The sequence below is a fragment of the Eumetopias jubatus genome, unplaced genomic scaffold (assembly GCF_037043125.1).
Source record: "Eumetopias jubatus isolate StellerSeaLion01/CBP00866 unplaced genomic scaffold, mEumJub1_p1.0 scaffold_10, whole genome shotgun sequence".
Taxonomy (NCBI): domain Eukaryota; kingdom Metazoa; phylum Chordata; class Mammalia; order Carnivora; family Otariidae; genus Eumetopias; species Eumetopias jubatus.
In genome coordinates this window covers 30603636-30631340 of record NW_028274816.1, presented here as the reverse complement: position 1 = coordinate 30631340, position 27705 = coordinate 30603636, and the positions used below count along the sequence as shown (strand labels likewise).

The 27705-nt window shown below is 41.4% G+C and overlaps 1 protein-coding gene across 1 annotated transcript in view; it reads right to left on the bottom strand.

Moving 5' to 3' along the window:
• LOC148163181 (uncharacterized) overlaps positions 1–27705 on the bottom strand; it is a 34251-nt gene continuing 6546 nt past the window's right edge. The window contains 6 exon segments of the mRNA XM_088026917.1: positions 1–179; positions 6037–6250; positions 11819–11873; positions 17822–18021; positions 18342–18422; positions 23281–23457. Of these exon segments, the coding sequence (XP_087883043.1) occupies positions 1–179; positions 6037–6250; positions 11819–11873; positions 17822–18021; positions 18342–18422; positions 23281–23457 (906 nt within the window).

Sequence of the window (27705 nt, the reverse complement as noted above, 5' to 3'; positions counted from 1 at the left end):
TCACTCGAAAACTGTGGTGAGGAGTCCATTCCATTTAAAGTCTTCCACCACCCGCTTAGAGTGTCTTATTTTGGCAGCCAAAGCTTCCAAGGTGTCACTCTGATTCTCGGCTGTTGCAATCTTGCAAATGAATTCTTCCAAAGATTCCAGACCCTGGAGCCCAAGATTCACCCCAGATCCTGCCAGATGTGCACATGTGAATATACCAGGAGAAGGGGACATAAAGAAAAGAAAAGAAACAAAAAAAGGCAATGACTCCAAAGCACTCAGCACAGTGCCAGGCACAAGGCAAGCTGTTATTCTTAAATACTGTATCACAAAATGTGAGCTTTCGTCATTGTAATGATTGGTGACTAGAAGTGGACTTTAAGCATTTTGAAATTCAACCGTGAAGCACAACTCTGATTCTAGCTCTGACTTTAAAGCATAGGCATAATGATATGAAAGTTTTACCAGCATTAGCACATACACCATTGTGACAAACACGTCGAGGTGGGTATCATTAGCCCCACTCTATATAAGAAATAAACTAAAGTTCAAATTAGCAAAGAGAGCACAGACTTGGCCACAGAGCAGAGACAATGCCCAGGTCCCTCAGGTCTGAAGTGGGTATTGTATTCTTAACCGCCTTGCTGTACTGCCTTCCTTGTGTCTTACAGGAAATCTGAACTGCTCAACCAAATGAACTGTGCTTATGTGCACTTATGGGATCTTCTAGCACACTTGTAGTCAATTGTTTTAGAAAGAAAAAAAATAACACACTCTCCCTGACATTCCTAGCGTTGCCTCTCACCCTCTCCCACAACTTCTCCATAAAGCCTGTCTTCTGTCTACAGTGGGCACCTTGATCAGAGCCAGCTACTTAAAATGCAAATCTAAACAGCCACTCCCTTACGTGAAAATGATTTCCTGAGGATATAAAATAAAGCTGATGGTGGCTTCCAGAGTAGAGAGCATTTCAGAGTAGTAGCAGCTAGTAATAAGAGAAAGGTTTTCACAGTATACACTTTGAATTTTGTAACTTGTGTATGGATTATGTAGTCTCAAAAAAAAATTTTTAGCTAAATGCATGAATAAATATATAAATAAGACAAACATTTTCTTGGCTCCCCTATCCCCTGCCTTCACTATCACTATGGTATCGAGTACAAGTTCTACAGCCTGAACTTTTGTGAACTGGTCCCTGTTTCCATTCAAAGCCTCATCTACCTCCTTCCTCTTCTTATACTTGAGGCTGTTAGTAATACACAAACACAGAAGCCTGCCCCTTGTCTCTGGTGTTCTCTGCCTCTAATGCCCTTCCTTCCTTCAACCACATGATTCCTACTCTCCTTCTTCATCACCCTTTGTGTGCGTCTTATAGACCTGTTTGACATCTATGGTTCTTTCACAGAATAATGTCTTTGAGTGTATAAAATAAAATACATAAAATCACAAAGACAAGTATATTGAAATACAATTATTAAAATATTAACAAAATTGTAATATAATAATACAATCCCTGTACTTCACTAATTTGCATTAAATATAGAGATCTGCTGGCAGGTCTATCGATCACCATAGTTTTATTTTTTTTAAAGAATTTATTTATTTATTAGAGAGAGATATTGTGAGAGAGGGAACACAAACAGGGGGAGTGGGAGAGGGAGAAGCAGGCTTCCTGCTGAGCAGAGAGCCCGATGTGGGGCTCGATCCCAGGACCCTGGGATCATGACCCGAGCTGAAGGCAGATGCTTAATGACTGAGCCACCCAGGTGCCGCTCAATCACCATAGTTTTAAAGCACTGATTAGCATAAACAATTTTCCTCCATCCAACATCACAGACTCCTTGAGTTCTGTCCATCTCAAGTTATGAACCCTTGTTCCCAACTTAACTATTCCAGGCACGACCTCTCCCAGAAAGTCTTCCCTGAGTTCCCAACAGAGCTAACTGACAGCTGTGCTAGCCAGCCTCCAAGATGGCCCAGTGGTTCCTGCCGCCTGGTGTTCTCGCTCTCATGTAATCGCCTCCCACACTAAAGAGGGCTGCCTGTGTATTGTGTAGGATATCATGGAAAGGACATTGTGACTTGTGAGCCTTCATCATAAAAGACATTGTGTCTTCCTCCTTGCCTTCCCGTGGATCACTTGCTCTGGGGACACCAGCCATATGACATGAGGGTGAAGAACTGAGGTCTCCTGCTAGTAGCCAGTATCGCCTTGCTTGCTATGAGCGAAACATCCTAAAAGCAGGTCCCCAGCCATGATCAAACCTTCAGGTGCCTACAGTCTTGACTGACACTTTGATATAACTGCATGAGAGACCCTGAGCCAGAACCATCCTGCCAAGCCATTCCTGCAATCCTGATCCTCAGAAACTGTGTGAGATAATAAACATTCATTGTCGGTTTAAGTTCAGGGTAATTGGTTAAGCAGCAGTAACTACTATAATTAATACACCCTCCTTTTGTCTTCATATAGGTAGAATCACATATTTCCCTCCATGTAGCATATGTAATATTGAAGTTGTCTGGTAATGTCTACCTCCTCCATGTCTGTAAGAACCATCAGATTAAACACTGCCCAGCTCCACTCATCCCAGAGTCCTTAACATCCAGCATGCAGTCCAACAGAGACCTTTGCCTACAGAGACATTAGTCAAAGCTTATTCATCATCAAAGTGTTGGCAGCCACTGTTTTCCCTCTTCCATATCTCAACAGAAGGGTAACTGCATTAGGCCTCAGTTCCCCCATCAGGAAAATGGGGGTAATGTCAATGTTTTCCTCTTGGGGGTGACTTGAAGATTACATGAGTTCATGCACATAGTAAGTTTCCATTCAATGATTATTGTTATTGTTAATTATTAACAAGTCATTGTGGGGTCTCTGAACATTAGTTTTTCCATCTAATGGGGCTAATGGTCCCCACTGAATCAAACACATACTATGTTCTAAGCACTGTGCTCAGCACTTAGTAGGAATTACGTCATTCTACCAGCCACCCAATGAGGTAGGTGTGGCTATTTATCCCCACTTTACAGATGGAGAAATTGAGGCATAGAGAGGTAGAGCTGGCTTCCAAAGCAGAGAAGTGGCAGTGCCACACTTGAACCTAGTTTTCTCTGACTCTTCACCTTGGCAATGTATACATCACAGGTTCCAAAAGAAATCACAGTTGTGAACTTGCAGGCTGTAAAATCCCATTTTCAAACAAAGGATACTTACTGCTCTTTGCCACTGTGCTGCCCTCCTTGGGCCCCAGAAGGGTGAAGGGCTGAAGGGAGACTGGAGACTGGGAGGATACTTCTGCTGTTCAGGTTTATACACAGCATCTCGTTTCCTGCCTCCAGTCTCCATCTCTTTCGTTACACTGATAAGCATACCCAGGCTAAGGACAGGAAATCCCCACAGCTGTTCCTGGAACCGGCACTCCTAAGAGGTGCTTAGCACAAGACTAGGTGTTTCAGACTCCAAAGTTGAATAAATTTCAGGTACAGCATCTGTTTAATACATGTCAGTTCACTAGGCTCTGATTAATCATAAAAATAGATATTAAAATGGCTTACTGAAACGGGATAACATCTATCCCTAATAGATATTGGTATCTTAGGTGAAAGACATTTGATAAAAATCTAAAACAGAAGTGTCTTTAAAGTGAGGTATATGCCTGTTGCACCTGGCAGCTGGAAAATGGATGTGATGCCTGGACCTCAAATAGCCTTCTTGGACCATGTGGTGAGGTGTACACCCAGGGGTAGTGATGAAAGCCACAAAGAGGCTAGGTCTCTGACAATGTTATAGAACTCTTAGGCCTACTCTTTACTCCCAATTCCATATTTATATGAGAGAAATAAACTGCATGTATTTAAACCACTATTAAGTTGGGTGTTCTGCCACTCGATCCAAGAAGTTTAACTAATTCAAGAAGTTCAACCACACATGCTTCTTTTGCTTTCCACATTCCAGAATGTTCTTTTTATAATCTACTCTCTGCTTCAGTTGTCCTTAAATATTCACTTACCAAAACAAAATAAAAGTACGGATTTTTGCCATTTAATGAGCTTTTGGGAGAAAGTGGCTATAAATGTATGTATCCAATCTACTGTCTTGAATCAGAAATTTGCCCTCATGATATTTTTGAGAAAATTAAACAGTATAATGAATAGAAAATTCCCAGTACAATGGCTAACCCAGGGCAGACACTCAATAAATGACCACAATTATTATGTCTCATTATCATTGTTACCATTGTTATTTCAAATGCTTTCTCTGGTGCTCATATCAAAAGGCCACAATAAATGCAAACTGAAAAACAAAAGGCCCTGTAACGTGCATGTATTTTATAATTGTGCTAATCCAAATCAACACACATTTATTATTTTTTCATAAATCAAGAGAATATTTATAGTGACAGGGAAATTTAAACAGCCTGATTTAGCTCCCCTAGGCAACACAGCGAGTTTTGTTGACTTAGCAGAAATAAAATGGATCACATGCAAAAAAGCCATTCCCCTGCCATCCCATTTCCTCCTGGGCTATGTACTTGGAACCATGATCAAATTCTTAGAAGAAAGTTCAGAGAGAGATGAACCAGGTCTGTTCCTCAGCACTGTGTGTGTGTGTGTGTGTGTGTGTGTGTGTGATGGAGGAGGTGATGGGGGCAGTGAGGGTGCCATGGGCCCTGGGGCCTGACAGAACTGCTCTTGAACCTTCATTTGACCTCCTATTTCCAACGGGTGCTTGGGCAAAAATCTGAACTTCAGCCTCCATTTCTTCAGCTGAAAACACAAGAATAATTTATTTCCTTCCTCTTTCAAGCTCCAGATCTCCTTTAAAAAAAAAAAAAAGTTCTCATCTTTTCATCTTCGCCTTTCTCTCTGTCCCAGTGTTTTCTACATCTCTAGCAACTGCTAAAAATAGACCTACAACCCAGCTGGGGGCAGCTGTGATAGGCGCTTAGCACCTGTGTCCAAGTCCCGCTCTGCCACTAGCTGGGTAATTGCATTAGACCTCCGTTTCACCATCCAGAAAGTGCAGGTAATGTTAATGTCTGCCTCTTGGGGAAGAGGGGGGTGAAGATTACATGAGGTAATGCCTGCAGATGCTTAGAACAGAGCTTGCTGCATGGTACATGTAAAATAACTGTGCGCAAATAATACGTCGCAGGCACTGTGCTGAAAACTTCATGTGGATTACTGATCACAAAACCCCTATGAGCTCATTGCTATTATTTTCCCCGCATTGCCAGTGAGGTAGGGACAGGTTAGTAATTTTCCTAATTTATCCCTAGAGCATAAATGGTGGAACCCAGTTTTGAAATGAGGAAATGTGCCCCCACAGTCACTGTCTTGTCCACTGCTCTATGGCACCAATCTGAATCAGCTGTGGTGCTAAAGGTAATTAACTCAATTGTTGAAATGTCTTCAGTTTTTTTGCATCAATTTAAAAAACATTAAGAAATTATTATGTTTGTTTTCTGTGTCAAGCATAGAAAATAGTGGCCAATATTATTCAGGTCCTACTAAGCACTCTAGACATTAACTCATTGAGGGAGCACCTACGTGGCTCAGTCGGTTAAGCTCCTGCCTTTGGTTCTCAGGTCATGATCCTGGAGTCCTGGGATTGAGCCCTATATCGGGCTCCCCGCTCAGTGAGGAGTCTGCTTCTCCTTCCGCCTCTGTTCCTCCCCCAACCTGTGCTCTCTCTCTCTCAAATGAATAAATAAAATCTTTATAGACATTAACTCACTGAATCTCACAACAACTCCCATGAGGAGTACACTATTAATATCCCCATTATACAGATGTAGAAACAGAGGCTGAGAGAGGTTAGATATGAAGTATTAGCAAGTGGAAGAGTTCTGGTGCCCCAACGCATACTGTGATGTGATACTGCATCTGAAGACATGGTCCCTGACCTTAAGGAACTTACAATCTGCCCAGGAAGATAGACCCTTGCCCCTGCTTGCCCTACTTCAGTCCCTTCTCCCCACCACTTGCAGGCTCAGGAGAACATTCTCAACAAATACCCAGAAACTGCCCTGCACGGCGGCTTACCTGTGTCCAAGTGGAGCACTCAAGCTGCTTCCCCCTCCACGGTGACCACCCTGCCCTCTCCCTGGATGCAGGATGCGGTGACCCGCCTGTGGGACAGCACAATCTCAAACAGCCTCCCACTGCACTGCACCCGAGACATCGCGGTGTCCCTCACGCGGGGCTCAATGTCCATCTTGTAGGCGTTGAACGCTTGGTGGAAGATGGTCTTCAGGATCTACGAGGAGAGCGTAAGAGACTTGAGAGCCTGGGTCTCTGCTTCAGGAAACCCATCGTCCAGGCCGACAAAACTGTGTTTTTTACCATGACTTTAACAACAAGCCAGGAGGGGCGCCTGGGTGGCTCAGTCGTTAAGCAGCTGCCTTTGGCTCAGGTCATGGTCCCAGGGACCTGGGACTGAGCCCCACATCGGGCTCCCTGCTCTGCGGGAAGCCTGCTTCTCCCTTTCCCACTCCCCCCGCTTGTTTTCCCTCTCTCACTGTGTCTCTCTCTGTCAAATAAATAAATAAAATCTTTTAAAAAAATAAAAAACAAGCCAGGAGACTAACGGAACTTCTCACAATTGGTGCTGGTGGAAGACAGGAATGACAATTAAACCGTTGTCTTAAATTTTGTTTGTGAAAGGTTAATAACAAGGAAAATGCTTAGGTACAATCCATATTTGGTTCTTAACCTGAGACCAGAAAAAAAAAATTACAACTCTATTTCAATCAACCTCTAAATGAAAGTTAGCACTTCCTTCCATTGTGAAAGTAATCACAGTAGTACCCGTGACTCCAAAGTCAGGCAAATAAAAATGCTGGGTGTTTTCAAATGACATTACAGTTGTTGCAGAAATTTCAAGCATTGTTTATGCTTATCACTTCTCTGAAATTAACCAAATTGTCAGAATTTATACCTTATATCCCTAGATCCCACATCATGCATTATTAAAGAAGCACATATATTCTACTCATGCATTTTTTGAAAATACTTTGATAACTATATTTTATCATTTTCTTTGTTATTTCACATACTTTATCTTCTGCATTTTTGAAAACATAATCCTGAGGAAGTTCCTGTAGTTTTCTCAGGCTGCGAAAGGACTCCCTGGTGCAAAAGAAGTTTGGATTTTATGTAAATTTTATATCAATAGTTGGTTTCTGACATTTCTTCCTATAAAAGAATCATCCTATGAAGTTTGTATACTTTTTCTATCCTCATTATTGAGATGTGCTGAGACACAGAGAGGGTAGGCAAGTTTCCAAAGATCACATAGTAAGTGGCAGAACTTGCCTCTGATATCAGGCCCCAACTCTTTAAACATAATGTTAAATGGCCACTTAAGTTGTGTTCCCTGCCCTTAAGGAATTCATAATCTGCTGAGACAGATTTGTTCTACCCGCTTTACTGCCTTCTGCATACAACTCCATTTCCTTCCCTACTTCCAACCCGAGGAAATTTTCTCCGTCTGTTATCACATCACACAAAAAATAAAGGTAGATGTATTTTCATTAAATGCTGATAGTATATTTTGAATGGTTTAATCTAAGACCCTTTTTGGCAGACCCTAGATGAAGAGGGCACCTAAGTTAACTCGTCCTATGTATAGATTAATTTGGCCCCGAATTTTAAAGATTATATGGATTAGCTGGGAGATATGCTGCACATGCCCATTAAATTTTGGGGTGATTGAGTTGAGAAATTTCCTCCTGTAATACCAATACACATTATTCCAGGAGGAAAAAAAAAATTCATCCACACCCAATAAAGAACCCATCTCTGTGTTATAGTGCCAAGAGCTAAAGCAGAAGGGGAACAAAGGAACTGGGGAATGATCTGAAAACGCATCTAGAAGGGATATTAGCCTCAAAGACAGTGTCTTCTGTTAGCAAGTAAAGGAACTTCCAAGGTGAAGCGTTTCTGCAGGTGCATTGGGATTCATGCTAGTATGGACACTGGAATACCTGCTAATTGCTATTCCCCTCCTTCTTGCTAAGAAAACCCTGCGTTTATCTGGCAGCAATGTGCACCACCTTGGGAAGTAGACCTACATCATCCAAGTTAATCAAGGCAACCCATTCTCTTTGCTAGTGATTGGTCAGGAGATAAGCATGCAACCCAGTTTTGGCCAATGAGATATTAGGAAAAGTCTTCTGAGAGTTTCTGGAAAGGTTTTTTCTCCTGGAAAAAGAAAAGCTCTGGAAAAAAGAGTTTGCATTCTACTTGGAACTCTGTGGTGTAAAGACATGGTGTATGGAGTTGAGGCAGTGTGGCAGAGACACTCCTGGGACACTACAGCTAGCACGAAAGATGAACAGAAAATCCTGGGTCTTGGATAACATTGCTGCATCACAGTAATCAATGTCCTTCTGCTTGAGGCCACTTTGGGACAGCTACACAATATCTAGCAGCCAAGTGCACCCTAACAGATATGCACACTCGCTCCCTTGATGGAACCCAAGATGGCCAGGAAAGATGGTCTTTTAATGCATATGGTCTGCCTCTCCATGTTGGCAGCCAACCAAGTCAGACATGGGTTTCAACTGGCCTTGGAAGAGCGTGCCATTCCTGAACAGCAAGCACACCAGGGTCGAGCATAACCCATTTTGGTAGAATGTGGCCAAGGGGAATAAGCATTAGTCTCTGACACCACCGATGCCCTAGATCTCTTTCAGCTCTCTGGAGTAACCAGGGTCTGGTTTGTTGTGGCCACCAATAAGTCAAGGGCTGTTTCTCTTATTGTAGCCTTCTCTGCGATTGTGTGTACTAAGATGAGGAGGGAGTAGATGGAGAGGACTGAAATCTTTAGCATGGCCCATGTTGGCTGGCATGATCTGGCCCCTCTGGCTTGCTTCTCTCCAAAGTCAGCTGCTGCCCCTCCACACTTTCTCTTTGCCCTATAACTACAGTGGTTTATGGCACCTAAATGCCTTCGTACATGCTGTTGTCTCTGAAAAAATTGTCCCCTATTCCTCCCGGCCTTAATTAAGACCTGAGCCTAGTTCCTCAAGACTCAGCACAAATAAAGGTTTCTCTAGGCAGCCTTCCCAGCCCTCCAGAATTTGTTCTAGTTGTAGTTCATTTAATACCCTATATGTCTCCTGATAGTACTTACCTTAGTTTTAGTTAAAAAAATATGTTGAGTTACTCCTTTAATGTCTGTTACACCCAACAGAATGTTAAGGACATTAAGCAGAAACTATCTCTTAGTCCTTCCAGTATCCCTAGAGCTTCACATGGTGCCTGACACATAACAGGTGCTCAGTAAATACTTGCTGAGCAAATGACTGCTCTCCAAAGAGAAGTTAAAATAGTGCAGACACTCCATCACCTAGGGTGCTCTCAGATGCAATTAATGAATCACAACTAGAAGCTGCTTACACAGTTAGGACAAAAATATCTCTGGTAACCAGAATGCCTGATTTGGAGTGTTTTCAGGGCTGGTAATTTAAGGACCCAGGTTCTTTTTATCTTTTCATTCTGCTGTTCCCTTCAGGGCATTGGCTCCTTTTCTTGCACCAGCTTCATTCATGGTTCAGAGTTTGCTGCCACAGTTCTAAAGTGAGAAGATAATATGCAGAGGCAGAAAAATGGAACATCTCTTCCTTGGTCCCTCATTCAAGAATGAGGGAAATCTTCCAGGACACCCCTCCCTGGCCAGCATTGTGCCACATGCCCATCCTTGAATTAACCTTTGACCGGCAAGGGGGATGGCATCCTGATTATTGAGTTAGACCAAAGGAGAGTCACTCTGAGGCTGGGGGCGGGGGGAGGAACCCAGTTGCATTGATTCCATGAACATAATCATGATAGTATGAGCAAGAAAGAAGCTAAGTGTATGTGCCTGTGTGGTGCTGATGCTCAGAGTGAGGAGAGAAGTTTTATAGGCATCCGAAAATGCCTGCCACTCACCCTCATGGTGCATTCACAGGAGGAAATTCATTAGAAGAAATACTGGCAACAAAATACAGGTATAGCCAAGGAAGAAAAGTTTAATTCCAAAGGAAAAAAAAATCACAATATGAAAATGCTCAGTAATGAATTCAGCACTTATAAAAGACCCTTTAAGCACCTCTCCCTCGTTAACAGTGGCTCCTAATTTATCCCTGCTCACCGTCGATACCTTTTTGGCTGATCTGACTGATAAGCAACTGTAGTGATCTTCTAACAGTATAAGGCAAACACAATCAATGGAGATTGATTACAAAGCAGAATTGCAAATCTCTCCAAAAGTGTGAACTTCCATGAAATCGATGCAGGTTATTTCAGAGATCTGCTTCAAGTGTAGGCAAAGGAACTCACAGAAGCACACTGGTTAACAACTGAGTTGAATAAAGGATGATAAGCACTAAAATATATAGATATATTTGAATTAAAGGCTAAAAAAAAGGCTCCTGATAAAAATTCATGAAGTTCTTGAATATTATTTTTTACCAATGAGACCTTCTCTATGTTCCTAATGTCCCAGTCAGTTGTGAAGGGCAAGGTCTATAATGCTATCACACAATTTGGCAGGAAAAATTAACCATCCCCTTCCCCCCAAATTAACATCTGACTCATTTTTCATTCTAAAGTTCTACAGAGTTGCTACTATGGCCTACATTTGGGCAAATATCACATAAAATGAACTTACTCTCATGATTTATAACTACAGCTTCCCCTCTATGGATAATACAGTTGTGGTTGCCTTTCAATGGGGCTTAAGGCCACATTTTAAGAGAGCAAATGATCTTGAAATAATTAGGACCTCCCGTATGCTAAAATGGTGATTATGAAGATTCTCTAGAAACATTCTTTATGATATGATGCTAAGTATAAGATTACCCAAGATAACTGTAACCATGTAAAAATATTTATGTATTTGGATCAGAACTGAGGCCAAAATAAAAGTGGGCACATACAGGGAAATTAAAGCTAATTCCTTTTCTCCCTTTTCCTTTTTCCCCCCAAATATATCTTATTCTTAATATTTTTGTTGTTGTTGTTAACAATAAGCCCAGGAAAATAATCCAATATGCTTTTGATCTATTTAGTCTAGCACTGTAAGAGTGTTGTGTATTGATTAGGGACAGCCCTGACTTATGCTCCCAGGGCATGAAAGACAACCTCTAAGATGCTCCCAGGGACCCCCATCTCCTGGTATTCACATCCTTGAGTTACATCTGCCCTTGAATGTGGACTCAATTGATCGACTCTCTTCCAAAGAATGCAATATGGCAGAAGACATGGGAGGTCTCTTCCAAGATTAGGTCATAAAGACTGTGGCTTCCATCCTGGGTGTTTGGCCTCTCTCCCTCTTTGCTCACTCATACTGAGGGAGGCCATGTTATGAGCTGCCTTACAGAGAGACCCAAGGGCAAACATCTGCTGTCTCCTGCCAAGAGCCTCCTGAGGGAGCTCGATTCACATCCACATACACACACCCACACAGGGGCCCCAGTTAAGCCTTGGCAGGAGGGCAGACCTGGCCAACACCTTCACTGCAGACTTAAAAGAGAGACTCTAAGCCAGAGAGAACCAGCTAGGCCACACCTAGATTCCTGACCCATAGGCAATGAGACATCAATGTTATTATTTACCAATACTGCACCTGGAAACTTTTTTTTTTTTTAATCTTTGGTGACAGAGTTACAGAACTGCTTTTTAGAAATCAATAAATGTCATTTATGTATTTTTATATAATAGCAGTATTGATAGCAATTTTTATTTGAAAACAAACTCACAGAGTGAAGTTTACAGTACTCTAGAGTTTCTTAGATGATGAAAAACAAAAACTTCCCTACCACATTCTCTCTGTACTTACTGAGGCGCTGAGAGTATGGCGGAGAAATCTAACAACTTTGGATGAGGCCTCTTTCCTTGACTTGCAGATGCTACCTTCTCACTGTGGCCTCACATGATTGCCTCTCAGTCTGTGTGCCTTGTGTCTTAATCTCTTCTGCTTATAAGGATACCAGTCCTACTGGATTAGGGCCACACATATCATTCATTTTATCTTAATCACCTCTCTGGAGACTCTTTCTCCAAATACAATCACATTCTGAGATACTGGCAGTTAGGACTTCAACATATGACTTCAGTGGTAGGGGGCATACAATTCAGCCCATAAATCACTCATCTGCTCTTTGCTGAAAAAGTCAAAGACTGTCTGGGACTGAAAATCAACTTATACTGAAAAAAGAGCAATCCTGCCACTAATCTAGCAGGGAGAGAAGACAGAGACAAATGCCTGCAAAATTCACAGGAAACATTTTCTCTCAAGATCAGGTAGCAGCTATAGGATGCCATACAATTGGGAACCATTGCTTTGGGGGCTGGAAGATATAGTATCTTCCCATGCCCACTTCTCAGAGTAGCACCTAGAAAATAGTAGGCACTCAATAAAGGCTCAATGAGTGAATGAATGTATGATTATAAATATACATAAAATATAGTATAGGTAGTTGGGTAATAATCAACAACTCCCACGATCCTTGAATATAACCTAGTTATTTAAATGCTTCTCTTCACAATGTTAAAATGGAGCAGATTTCTTGCTCAAATGGTACCAATGACTGTGTCTCTTCCAATTTTTTTTTTTTAACCCACCAGTTAGCAGTCCTTGTTCTGTCTGAGCAATTAATAAAGTCAGGAGTTTTCTCCTCTCAATTATTCTATTCTATCTTTGGGGGTGGGGGGATGAGCCTTTGGTGAAAGCACCAGAATGAGTTTGGGATGTGAGCAACAAAACACTTCATCAACAGATGAACGAGTCAGCAGAATTTCTGTGACTCATGCCATCTCCTGTGTTACTGCAGTGCTTCTCAGGCTCTAACGAATACCAAAATCACCCAGAGGTCTCATCAAAACACAGAATGCTGGGAACCACTCTCCATAGTATCTGATTCTGAGGCTCTGGAGTGGGCCCTGAGAATCGGCATCTCAACTGGTTCCTGGTCATGCCAATGCTGCTTGTCTATGGAGCAAATGGTGAGAGCCAAGGAACTACACCAAGGTTTCTCAGCTCTGGCACTACTGACATGGGGCCCAGATAATCCTTGGGGGTAGGGTTGGTGCTGTTCTGTGCATCATAGGATATTTAGTAAATATCCCTGCCTTCTATCCCCCAGGTGCCATAGCATATTCCCCTCCTAGTGTGACACCCAAAAATGTCTCCAGACATTACCGAATGGACCCAGGGTACAATCATCCCCTGTTAAGAGCCACTGCTCTATAGCATTTTCTTCTACTGTTTGACTTTCAGATTCAACTGCTGATATGTATTTCCATCTCTGCATCCAGGGTGGCAGAGATGAAGTTTTAACAATGAAAGCTAATATTCATTCAATATGTAATAGATACCATGCATCAGCCAAGACTTTTGCATACATTATCTAACCAAATTCATACAATAAACATTGAAGTAGGTACTAAGATCAGTGACATTTTACATTTGAAGGAATTGAGGCACAGAGGAGTAAGGTAAACTATATTGTGTAACCATATGGATCAAGAACTGATTGTACAACATGTGTAAAAGCCTCTGGGGAAAGCGTTATCATCCCCATTTTAAGATGGGGAAACTAAGCCTGGTTTCTGGACTAAGGATTAGAGAAGCTGAGAAAATCATCTGGGTTGCACACCCAGTAAAGTGTGGAGCCGGTCTGGTTCTAAAACCTGTTCTTCACCTTTGCATACCTTTTTTGTTCTACCTTATCCACTTTGAGGGGGGGAAAACAGATGAGAACAAAAGCTGAATATAATTGTTAATAAGGATTGGGGTTTGCTCTAGATTTCAGTCACCCATGGTAACCTTGAGTCCCTTTAAACTTGACAAAAGAGAAATTACTAGTCAAAACACTTGTCTGCAGAAAGACATTCCTTAGTTGGAAAGAGTTCTCACAGTCAGATTTCTAGAGACTCCCTTTTTTTTCTGAGACGTATCGGTATTCAGACACTATTACCAACTCAAGTCCAAAGTTTATTCCTATTCACTCAAATATCCTCCAATGTCCTTTCTCTGTCCTGTGAGCTCATCGAGGATACCACTTTCTATTTAGTTGTCGTGTCTCCTTACGTCTTCTAGACTGAGTTTTCTTGCTTTTAATGACCTTGACCATTTTGAGGAATGCTAATCAGTTATTTTGTAGAATGTCCCTCAATTGGGATTTCTCTAATATCTTTCTCATAGTTAGTTTGGGGTAATGGGTGTTTAGGGAAAAGGCCACAGAGATAAAGTGCCATTCTCATCGCGTCATCTCACAGGTAACTCCTACCACCATGACTTATTGCTATTGACGTTGACCTTGATCTCCTGGCTGAGTTCCCAGTTTCTCCACTGTAGTTACCCTCCCCTCCCTGCTTTGCCCTTTCCATACTGTCCTCTCTGGACGGAAGTCACTGTGCAGCCCACACCTAAGGAATGGGAGAGATGCTCTACCTCCTTGAGGGCAGAGTACGTACAGACATTATCTGGAATCATCTGGGTATTTTTAAACATTCTTTTGTTTCCTTTCCAGTTCCTTGTACATAATAAAGGTTTATGAAATGTTTTTGAGTGAAAGAATAAGGAAACATTATTAGAGCTAGCATTTTGTTCCACTTATTCATTTCTCCTGAACCAATAGTCTATAAGAGAACTTTTTCTCTGAACTATGGATGACTTGTGAGTCTATAAGCCTTCAAGGGCAGAAACCAGGCTTAGCTGTCTTTGTGGGATAAGGTCTGACAAACCGAAAATGTGGAGTCTGAGTTTGTATTTTTTCTCTTGCATCTCAACCCAAATTTGATCAGTAATCAATTTTCTGGCTTTGAAATTTTAGTATATTATATAAGCTACTACCATGGGGGATCCCGGGTGAAGGTTACATGGCAGGGGAAGGGGGTTGCAATCAGGAAAAAAAAAAGTCTATAAATACTCCTGGGGTGGAGATGATAATGGAAAACAATGCTGAGAAACACTCCTCCCAGATGAAGTTCAGTAGGTAATATAAGAGGACCAGTCTGAGAGCTTGGTGGAATACATGGCTAAAACAGGTGTCCAGGGAAAATCAGAGGGGTGATTGTCCATTTAAGAGATGAGGAAAGTAAGACCAAAAATGGTGTGAGTTGACCTTGAGCCCTTCAGTGAATTTATGGCAGACCCAATACAAGAAATAGTAGCTTCCGAGGCCAGGATTATCTCTCCTTCCACTTATGTAAGGAGAGCATTTATCAGATTGCTGTTGTGCACATTCTTTCCTGGTCATGCTCCCAACATTCATCAGAATTATTATATGGTTTCACTCATATGTGGAACATAAGTAATAGCACGAAGGACCATAGGGGAAGGGAGGGGAAATCCAAAGGGGGAGAAATCAGAGAGGGAGATGAACCGAGAGAAAAAATCTGGGGGTTTCAGAGGGGAGGAGGATGGAGGTGGGGGTAACAGGGTGCTGGGTATTGAGGAGGGCACATGCTGTGATGAGCACTGGTTGTTATACTTAACTAATGAATCACTGAACACTGTATCAAAAGCTAATTATGTACTATACAGTGGCTAACTGAACATAATAAAAAATTAAAAAAAAAAAAAAGAAGTACATACACAGCAGCCCAACTTGGCAAAAAGAAGCAACAGAACCCATCACGGCTCAGAGTTTGTGGCCAATTTCCGAGGGACTTCAAGCCCCGTAATTTAGCTAAGAATTTGTTAAATGTTTAAGGGCTTTTTGAGCAGAAAGAAGGTCCTGAAAAGTTTGAGGTATGCACTGACTTGCTTTAAGAGACATTTTTATAGAAATACTCCTAAAAGAGCAATCTTCCTTATACTCTGAAATTATGCAGAACAGAATTTTAAAATGCAGTTACCCCTGATGAAAACCTATTACACTGATGTGATTACCAATGATCTTTGGAAGTTCTAAGTATGCATTTACAGGATCTGCTAACTGGAATGAAGACAGTCATTAAGAATAACCAATTACCTCTTTTACTTGTCATATTACAACTGCTATGCTAATAAACTGAAACAGTGAGCCATTAAAAAATTCTTCTTTTTTCCTTGTCTTTTGCCAGTGTACAAATCATGCAATAGAGCAAAGAGACATATAAGGACAGGGGGAGAAAACCAGAATTCTGTAAATATAACAATATTAGAACTGAGCAAGCAGTACCTATGACAAACATGCAGCATGTTCAATTAAATTAAATACAAGTGGAGGAGGCCCAGACATCCTTCAGCAGTAATCAGAATGGCACAAAGGCAGTCATCAGGGCTCATGTGCAGACCTGAGTTTGGCAATGTAGAGTCTACAGGTCAAATTTGCAGCTGCCTATTTGTAAAAAGTGTTTTGTTGGAACGCAGCCCCGCCCATTATTTACATATTGCCTGTGGCATTACCGATTCCCTTTTGGTAGGAGATAGCAGCCTCTTGTCTCTAGAGAAGGAGAATGTAGTAAGATCCTTTGTGATTTGAGAATTTAAAAAGAAAAGTCTGCCCAGTTCAGAGGTGTGCATCCACAGGGAAATGCAGAGGGGATGGGATCCCACTTGAAGGAGCTGGACACTGGAACCAGTCTGGCTGGGGTTTGGGGGTAGGGTGGGCCCCCTCAGTTGAGAACGGACACCCCCGGTGTGCTCAGAGGAGCTCAGCGCTGGAGGAGGAATTCTGTCCTCCCTGGAGGGGCCCTTGCTGGGGTCAGCTGGTCTGCCTCTCTAGCAGCTGAGCCCCCTCCATCAGGCTAGCCCTGCACACGACTTGAGCCACTGCAACCACAAGGACCAGTAAGAAATGGGGGAAGAAACAGGCTACTTACAGCCCAATTCCCCTCTGCTTGGGGTTGTACAGGTTCACAAATCACTTTCTGTTCCAGAGATGAAGCTAGAAATAGTCTTTTTCCTGTAAAATGAACGAAGCCCAGAGAACTCAGCTTTGTGTGGTCAAACACTGAAATCTTGTATGCCACCTCTCCTCCTCGGGAGACCCAGCAGGGAAAAAAAGGAAGCTCCTCAGCCAAAAAGCAGAGTCAAGGCTCTTGCAGTTCCAGAAAATGTGTAACCAGGAAGAAGGGGAAAGAGCTGAGCCGCTGACGGCGTGCAGGCTGCTGTCTCAGGTTTTTTTCCAACACCAAGCCAACTCTCCAACACCAACTGGGTACCCAACAGTTCCACTCAATTCTGACACTAACCTCCCAGAATTCACATAGACTCTACAGCTCGAAGGCTCAGTCCCATCAGACTGACCCCACTTGGGACACCAGCCACAAACAGGGTGCCCAGGCTGCCCACACTTCTTCCTGACCCATGACCCCCTCTTCAACGTTTGCTGCAACAACTCACAGAAAATCTGGGAAACACTTTACTTAGGTTTACCAGTGTTAAATTAATTGAACAAGGAAGCCATTACACTGAGGTGACTAAAACCTTGGTGGCTTTAGGTGAACAAACCAAAAATCAAGCCAGTACCCGCCTCAAGGTTAGGAAATCAAAATGCTAAGAACAACCAATCACAAACAGCCAACGAGGTTTTTAAATTGTAGCCAATCAATAATAGCCTTACTCTGCTTCGATCTTTGCTCTACAAAGGCCTCTCCTCCTGAGCTCCTGTTGGGAGTGTTCCTAAGCACGCTTCCTTTGGTGCTCCCTGATTCAAATCGCTTTTGCTTAAATAAAGTCTTAAAATTATTAATGTGCCTCACTTTATCTTTTAATCGTTCTGGCGTCAGAGAAGGAATCCAAGGAGACCCCCGACATCCCCCAGGAGCAGGGGCAACCAGGTGAGGGTAACTGCTGGGTCTCTTAGGCTCGCTGCCCTGGCTGCCCCAGGAGGTAGTGGGCACGTCCTACTTGGAGACTTTTGTGTTATGAGCTTTCAGACCATTTGAGCGTTTTTGTTGTTTTTGTTTTTTCCCAGACGGTCCGCAAACCAGCCGGGAGTCAGACTGGGTCTGACTTAGAACCTGGATAGGTCCGGTATCAGACTGGTTCCGACTTAGAAACCGGATGGGTCCGGCGTCAGACTGGTTCCGGGGTCGGAATGGTTCCGACTTGGAAAGCGGATGGGTCCGGGGTCAGACTGGTTCCAGGGTCGGACTGGTTCCGGTTGGAAAGTGGCCTGAGTCTGGAGGCCGACGGGTTCCAAGTACTCCAACTGGACTGAGTGCGGTGTGAGTCCTCAGGTAATAAAATTTTGTTTTAAGGCTGAACAAACAGGTTAACCTTACCGAAGATAATCTTGAGTTACAAGTAGCCACAATGGAGAGGTTTTAACCTATATAAGCTTACCTATTTACAGAGTTCCTTGGAGAAAAAGGGGTCTCGATCAGGCAATCGATCTAAAGGAAAGGGGAAATTATTTGTTTCTTACTCTGTAGTTTCTGGTGAGCAGGATGAGACCTGCTGGGACACCCCACTCACTCTGGAGCCTGAAGGCAGTGTCCTTGGAAAACTGGCAGAAGAAGGCAAAGCGTAAGAATTCTTAGGAAAAACAGGGATCCCAGATCTTTATCTGGGGTGCCTGGTCGAGAGAGGAAGGTAAAAGTCCATGTTTTCGCTTCCTTGCCAAATTCCCATTGGCAGGAAAAAAACATTGGTTCTCGATCCTTTCTATCTCCAGCACAGCTCTTGCTGTTTCGTTTGTCTCATTTTGTGTCCTGAGAATTTGGCTTGGAAACCGCCAGGTTGGAGGCCCCCAAAATACGGCTGGATAGAATGTGGGCTGTACCCTGTTTGTGGCTGCAGTTCTACCAAATGTTGCCAGCTCTCGAAGGGATTGTCTCAATCTTTCTTTCGATTTTCTTTGGTAGTGGCTGTGGATCTTGGGTGGGCAGTATCCTTTGCATCTTCTTTGGGGATCTTCTCTTATATCCTTTGGGGACCTTCTCTTGCCAGGAACATTTACTGTTTGTCCCAAGTGAAACTGACAATATATTCGAAAGGATGTATTTTGTTTTGTTGTTGTTGTTACTGTTTTTAAGTAGCTCTATGGTCAGAAGTTGGCCAAATTGGAAACTGATATTCAGAGCCTAGAAAGAGGAACTTTTTTTAGGCCTTTTCTCCTTAACTAAAATGAAACTGTGTACCCAGAGGGAAAGAAAAGCATCCTGAAGTCTTTGTGGAAGGAGTTACTGAAACATTCCAAAGAAATAGGATTTTTAAAAGTATTTCTTTTTTAAAAATTTATTTATTTATTTATTATTTTTTTAAAGATTTTATTTATTTATTTGACAGAGACAGAGAGCAGGAACACAAGCAGGGGGAGTGGGAGAGGGAGAAGCAGGCTTCCCGTTGAGCAGGGAGCAGGTTGCAGGGCTCGATCCCAGGACCCTGGGATCACAACCTGAGCCAAAGGCAGACGCTTAAAGTCTTAAAGCCACCCAGGCGCCCCTCTTTTTTTTTTTTTTAATTTAATATAATATTTATTTATTTATTTATTTTAAGTTAACTCTACACCTAACCTGAGGCTTAAACTCATGACCCAAATATCATGAGTCACATGCTCCACTTAACTGAGCCAGCCAGGCACCCCTAGAACATGGGATCTTTTGATTTCCACCTTCGTTGAAGAACTTCTCCCTGATATAAAGCAAATGGAGGATAATGTAGTTGGATAGGTAGGTCAGTGTCTTGATAAGATATCATTCAGGTTGGAACCCAGTGCTGTGAGGAATTAAAAATAACTGCTTGTCTTACAAATCCCGTCTTTACAAGAACGGAAATGTGGATGTAGAAACAATTTAAAGCCCACCTATCCTCTTTACCAATCCCCAGACCTCTCCAGTTCATCTCAAAAGACTTGCAAATATTGTAAAAGATTTGGATTTAGGAAACGAAAGCCCTTTCTGAGAAACTTTTATCCTTTCTCTGTGCCTTTGAGGTATCAGTGTTGTACCTTGTCTTCTCCAGGAACCCAGAGCCAGCTCTTGAAATGCAAACTTCAGGGAGGTAATTCTTGTCAGGAAAAAACAAACAAAACAAACAAAAAAAAACCTATTTGGGAAATAAGATGTATGAAAAACCTTAAAAGTCTTTCCCACAATTATTAGTAAAAGCTTTAGCCATCTGAGCAGGTAACCTTAACTTACTTAATCTGTCAGAAACACAGTTTGAATCCAATTGTTCTTTTATAAACTAGTGAGTTTTGCATTACTCTACTTGTATCCTGGCTAAAATTTTAAAATGAAAGTGATAAGATCTCTGAGTTTGTATACATTTATGTGTGTTTATGTATATATGTATTATAGATATGTGATATTTTTCTACCCCTGTCGGTGTTACCAAAATTGGTTTGTAAAGAGCTCTATTACATTGGCTTAAAGACAAATAAGCATTTATGTAAATTAAGTATACTCTCAAATATAGAAGTAAACCCAAGTGGTTTTCAATTTCATGTGATCTAGGATACTCGGAAAATAAAGTCTAGTTTAAATTTGTTGATTTAACTAAAACAGGCATATCTCTAAAGTTATCAGCATTGATATACTTTTATTCCATCTAGTTTAATGAAAGTCAGATTATCTCTGTTAGAAAATCTGTCAGCAAAAAAGATAAGATGATGGTTAGCTGGTTAATGTCTCATGAAATTTTTATGCATAATCTAAGAATAGTTGTTAAGAACAAGTAAATAGATGTAAGTAAGATAAAAGTTCATAAATAAACTTTTCACCAGTAATGAGGCTTTATGGTATGTCCTCGTAAAAATAGTTTCCAAAGTCCTTTTGGTAACTTGAAACCTTAAAGTTGTATTGAGATAAGCTAAATCGTGGATATTAATGAATATCTAGGTCATTTCCCAGACAGATAAAACACTGAAACATTAATTACTGAACATGGGTTTATTACCCTGGGCTTCCTTTTACAGAGGAACTAAAGATACTTGGGCCTACTAGTAAACATGGGTAGTTATGTGCCCCATTGAAAAATTTACTAGGAGGAAGAATATACTTCTAGAAATTGTGAAATATATTTATAAATTTGCCAATCCACAGAGTGCTAGTGTAACAGTCCACCATTGCTTGTTTCTTAATTTTCACCAGAATTAAGGATTCTAAGGGCAAAAATTCTAATCAATATATTGATTAAAACTATTTAGGAAAAAAAAGATGAAAGGAAACAACTGTATACAAAAAATAGGTAAGGAAAGTAGAATGAGTGATTGTTCCAGAATGAGAAAGAGGAAAAAAACCTAGACAAAATCAGGATGGATGTGAAAAAGTTGTAGAAGGTTTATGGGAAAGGAATCTTGGAAACAGAATTTTATGTCTGGCCACACTGCCTAAAATGGGAATGTGTTTGTTTAAGTTTTTAAAGAATGAGTTTTAATTATCAGAAGTATACTTATGCAAAATTAGAATTTGGTCTTCTTTCTAATAAAAGGACAAAATTGTCTTGGAGTATTGGTCTGCACTTGGTAAAAAATTGTGAAAGGCTTTTTGTGTTTTGTTTTGTTTTTTATCTTTTGGGTAACCTACTTGGAAAGCAAACATGTTGTGTGTTACCAAAATAATTTACTGTGCTTCACATTATTTTTATTGGTTCTTTGATTACATAAGAAAACCCAGTCTTGGGGTGCATGGATGGCTCAGTCTGTTAAGCATCCAACTCTCGATTTCATCTCAGGTCATGATCTCAGGGTCGTGAGATTGAGCCCCACATCACCCTCCTCATTCGGCACGGAGTCTGCTTGAGATTCTTTCTCCGCCTGTCCCTCTGCCCTTCCCCACACACACACTCTCCCTCTCTCTCATAAGTAAATAAATAAATAAATAAAATCTTAAAAAACAAAACCCAGTTTTCTCAATATTAAAAGAGCTAAATTTTGTTCACAATTGTGTAACCTTCTATATTCACCTTTAAAATCTTCTATTGTCATGTTGGTGAAATAGATGAATATATTTCATAGTGATCTGAGTTTAGGCCAATGTTCACATCTTTTGACATTTTGGCAACTTCCCCAAATCGAATTCGAAATGGAGTCTTTTTGACCTAAAAGTAACTTTGAGATTTGAGGGTCCCTGGACACATCTTACAGAATTTGTCTCTAATCTTGTAAAAGAAAGGTGTTAAACTAATTAGGTGTGGTAAATTATAAGGAATGCCTTGTCAAATAAGAAATGATGATAAACATTCTTAGGTTATATGTGAATGGATGTATGTCACTGATATAGGTATCCCAGAAATGGTTTAAAGTTTCTAGAAATTTGTCAGTACTCATTGTCCAGTTATCTTAGATTATTTGTATGCCACAAAAATGACATTTCCTTATCACATGTACTCTCATCAGATCTTTAACCATGGCTATGGTTTTCTTTTTTTAGTCTTTTGTACAGACAGTTAATTTTTTGATGCTTTTGCAAGGGTGCTTCATCTTCAGAGAGATTCGTGGAAAGGACTCTGACCAGCACTCTAGCATACAGGTTTCTGTAACTTTAAGACCTAAAACTGAACTGGGTAAGAATTTTCAGAATGAATGGAAAAACTGGATTCAAGCAGAACAAGAACTAATAAGATGGGATTGAATGAACTGATGAGGATGCTTATCACTTTTTTGCAAGTTTTTCTTTGAAACATTGATGGCTCCTTAATATTTTATTTTTGTAGAGACCAAAGGAAGTATAGTTACTAAGGTGCATTTTGTGATGACTGAGACCTCCAAACATGGTCTCAAGGACTTCTGTTAATATAAGTTTAGAAGCCAGATGTACACCCCCCAACATCTTTGGACTCTTTAAACTCCTGTTTTTCTTTGACACTTGTGAGGTTGGAAAAGCAAGGCTTCAGGTGGGAATCTTTGAGATAAGCCAGGTCGGCCCAAGTAATTCATTTTTACAATGAAAGGTTGGCTCTTTTTATCCTGGTTGAAGGCTGACATGCCCACCATCTCTCAGTTTGGACCACTCTGGTTAATGGCTAATGTGTGTAAGATAACTGATAAGTTCCTGGAAGAGTGGGTAATGGATTCTCTGACCAGTTTTGTTTGAGATGATCCATGTTTGCCCAAAGACTGAGCATTCTGGGTTGATGCCAAGTCATGTTCATTGCATCGTTAGCACAGATTGATTTGAGAAGTCACAGTCCCTAACACTGCCCATGCTGATGACTCAGCCTGTGGAGTTGCCATTGTGCAGTCAGGTGGGAAGATCACCTGGGCAAATATCCTGGAAACCACCTGGTTGAGTGCTCTTTGTAAATAGGCTCTCAGAGGCAGAACAGACTTGTCTGTGGACCATAAATGAACTAATAATCAACCTGTCAGCTTAGAATGGAATAAGTGGGAAAAACAATGTGAAAGACCCTCTATGGCTTACCTGTCTCTGGTCCAGTCTTGTGATGGTGGCATTAGCTCCATAAGCATTGCAGGATTCCACCACATAATCTGGACTGAGCCCCAGCACAGAGCAGGTCTCCCCATGGGAGCCATCAGCCACCACAATGATTTGGGGCCAGTCTGGTACCACCACCTTCCTCATAAAATTATCTGTAAACTAAGACACAAAGATGGGCTGATGATGAACAGAGCATGCACTGACACATAATAATGACATGGATGTTTTCTGTTGATGAACGAGGTGGTGACAAGCAAACAGACTTGGCTGTTCTGTTGGTTGCTGCTACTATTATTAACAATTTTATTATTCACAATAATGTTATTAACTCTTAGAATTTTAACTGCAGTTTTGTAACTATTTCTTATCCTTGGCATGCACTAAGAGTTTTCCATGTATGCTTGCATTCAGCCTCAACAGTTCTATGAGGTGGGCATTTTATTAGGCCCATTTTATAGATGAGAAAAATGAGGATTGGAGAAGTGAAGTAATTGTCTGATATCAAAGAGCTCATAAGTGTCGGGAGTCCTAACTGAACATAGATGTCTTGTTTTAACGCCCATGTTTTTTGCCATTGCTTTGGTAGGTACTAGAGATGCAGAAAGGAATAAAACACAGTGTCTGCCCTCAGACCTAGAAGGTTAGATACTCAATTTGCAGAAGTAATTGTCAGCGAAGAATGTAATCTTTTGTCCATTTTAAAGTTGGGTTGTCTTTTATTGTTGAACTGTAAAGGGCTCTACGTATATCCTAGATACAAATCAGGTACATGATTTGCAAATATGTTATCCCATTCTGTTGATTGCTTTTGATTTTTTTGGTGGTGTCCTTTGAAGCACAGACGTTTTCATTTTGATAAAGTGTGATTTGTTAATTTTTTTCTTTTGTTGGTTGAGCCATTGCCTAATCCAAAGTCACAAAGATTTACACCTATGATTTTTTCTAACAGTTTTATAGTTTTAGCTCTTACATTTAGATATTGGACACTTTTTGAGTTGATTTTGGTATGTGGTGTGAGGAAAGGTTCTAAACTGAGTCTGATGCATACAGCTATCCAATTGTCCCAGCATCATTTATTTGAAAAGATTATTTTCCCCCATTAAATGATCTTGGCCCCCCTGTCAAAAATCAATTGCCCATAAATACACAAGTTTATTGTTGGGCTCTCAATTTTATTTTATTTTATTTTTTTAAAAGATTTTATTTATTTATTTGACAGAGAGAGACACAGCGACAGAGGAAACACAAGCAGAGGGAGTAGGAAAGAGAGAAACAAGGCTTCCCGCGGAGCAGGGAGCCCAATGCGGGGCTCAATCCCAGGGTCCTGGGATCATGACCTGAGCCGAAGGCAGACGCTTATCGACTGAGCCACCCAGGCGCCCCTGGACTCTCAATTTTATTCCATTGATCTATATCTGTCCTTATGCCAGGATCACACTGCCTTTATTACTCTTGCTTTGTAGTAACTTTTGAATTTGGGGTATGTGAATTCTCCAGTTTTTTTTTTTTCTTTTTCCAGATTGTTTTATCTACTCTGGTTCCGTGCATTTCCATATGAATTTTAGGATCAGCTTGTCAATTTCTATATGTCTTATGTCTTTTTTCTTCTGCCAAGGAGTCAGCTTGGATTTGATCCTGATAGCATTGATTCTCTGGATCAATTTGTGGATTCTGGGAAGGCCATACTCTGTGACAAACCCTATGCTAAGCATTTCACTGGCTTTGTATCATTGCATCCTCAAGGAACCTAATGATATAGGTAGTTACCATGCCCATTTTATACATAGAGACAATGAGGCTTTTAGAGTTGTCAGAAGTCAGATCTCTTGAGAAATAGATGCAGAGACAAGATTTTCATGCAGCAGGTTTATTGGGGAGTGTCCTCAGGATTAACATTTGGAGGGCCGGAAGGAAGCTGTTTTGGGTGGAGAGAGTTAGTTGAAATGGATGCAGTTATAAAAGAGGTCTCAGCTGATCCCATGGAAAGACCAAGGGCCCAGAACTGAGTCAAGGGGCCTCTTCTTTGTCTCTCATCATCAGTGTAGGCTGCCCCAGGAGAGGCATAACCTTGGGTGAAACACCTCCCTCCAGTCAAAGACAACTCATCAGGAGGGACTCCTGTAGCAACCAGGAGCAAACACTTCCAGCAGCTGGGAGAATGAGTACCTGCATCCTAGAAGGTGGATGTGGGCTACCCCACAGCATTTACTACAAGGCAGTTATCGCTTGTCCTAAGTCATGCAAAGAGTAAATGGCAAAGGGTAACATCTGAGCACTGTCAGTCTCACTCCAGGCTCCTCACTCATAACACTCACACTAAATTCACTCATTTGCAGAAATTCAATTAGTGTTGGAATTACCCAAAACATCCCTTGCTGTGGGCTGAATGTATGTGTCCCCCCCAAAGTCATATGTTGAAGTCATAACCTCCAGGGGTGGGGCCTTTGGGAGGTAATTGAGTCATGAGGGCAGAGCCTTCATGAACGTGACTAGTGTCCTTATAAAAGAGACCCCAGAGTTCTCTAGCCCCTTCCATTGTATGAGGCTACAGCAGGAAGTCAGCAGTCTGCAGTCCAGAAGAGGGCTCTCACCAGAACCCAACCATAGTGGCACTCTGATCTTAGACTTCTAGCCTCCAGAAGTGTGAGCAGTACATCTCTGCTGTTTATAAGCCACTCAGTCTATGGTATTTTGTTATAGTAGCTCAAATGGTCTAAGACATCGCTGAATTATACCCTTAGCTACACTTGGTCCCAACATCGAACTTGTGATTTTTGAAGTATCTTAGTTTAAGGGCTTGGGGAGGAAATCTTACACGGGGGTCTCAAGACTCCAGGGTTTTAAAAATTAACTCTGTGAAATGGAGCTAAAGGTTCCCCTTATTAACTGTGCTTAGTGAGAAGTGTGGATGCTGTCTTGGTAGTCTGGGCTTACAGAGGTAGAGTCTTTCTGATGGCCATCCCTGGCTCCTCAGCTCACCTCACTTCCAGAAGAGGAGCCTGTAAACACTCTCTTTCCCAGCAGATGATCTGTGAAATGCAAGGAGTCTTCTGAGCAATGTAATAAGGACTCATCTTTCCTTGATTGTCAGCATGGCAAGCCTACAGACCTTGTACTCTGGGAGCTTTAAGTTGCTTTTGAGGGCACAGCTGAGTCTCCACAATCAATGCAGTTTGACCCTTTGCTTTTGTTTTGTCAGAAGTCCATAATGGGTTGACAAACATCTGATACATGGCTACAAAATTTAGACTTAGAGTTTCAATGGATTGAAACAAAGGATTCTAAACTGGAGCTTACGAGGCCCCTGAAACTGGATGCCATGTGGCTGGTGTATGTGCATACATGCGTTTTATGGGAGGAGGGCTCAAGCTTCCCTGATGGACTTCATAACCCCCCACAAAATACAGGACCATTGGTTTAAAAAAACCCAAACTATTTTTTCCCCTTTTGTGTCACTCATATATCCATTTCTTGATTTTTTCCTGGTCTTGCTGAAGGTTGGTCTTGAGTTGATACTCATTCTGGAACTCTGGTGTGTCATGCATATAACAAAATGGAAAATTGCAATCCTTCATAGCACCACACACCTGGCAATTAAACCATACACCAGTGGCCCAACTCTGGTCTTTTCTGCTCATCTGAGAGTTGGCCATTGTGCTTTTGCCTTGTTTTAAAATACCTGTTTGTGTTTTAATCTACCCTGCAAATATTTCCATAATGTATTATACCAGGCTATGTGCAGAGTCTACATGATGTACAAAAAAATAAAAGTGACTGTAATCTTAATAGTCCCCTAGTCTGTTTGAGACTTAAATAGAAGGAGGGGGAAGTGAACATCTATTGAGCATTTTCATCTTGTCAGGCTCCTAAAAGCATATATTATCCTATTTGCATCTCAACAATCTGAGATTGCTGTTGTCCATTCCCTCAACTGACATTTTTTTTTTTAAAGATTTTAACAACTGATTTTTTTTTTTTTTTTTAAACCAGAAGACTAGGGGCACCTGGGTGGCTCAGTCTGTTAAGCATCTGCCTTCAGCTCAGGTCATGATCATGGGGTCCTGGGATGGAGTCCCGCATCAGGCTTCCTGCTCAGTGGGGAGCCTGCTTCTCCCTCTGCCCCTCTCCCCCACGCATGTTCTCTCTCTTTCAAATAAAATGTTAGGAAAAGAAAAAAAAAAACCAGAAGACTAAGGCTCAGAGAATTTGGAGAATTTATTCTTGGTCACACAGAATATAAATGGTGAAGTATTTTTAAGAAGTACAAGTACGTGGGTGCACTTGTTAATACAGTGGAGCGCTTTCTCATTCCTCTCTTACAGGATTCTCAGTGTGTGGTCAAGGAAGACCCTAGAAGTTCCTTTTAACTTTAAGCATGGGAGACAAGGACTGTTCCTATCCCAGCAA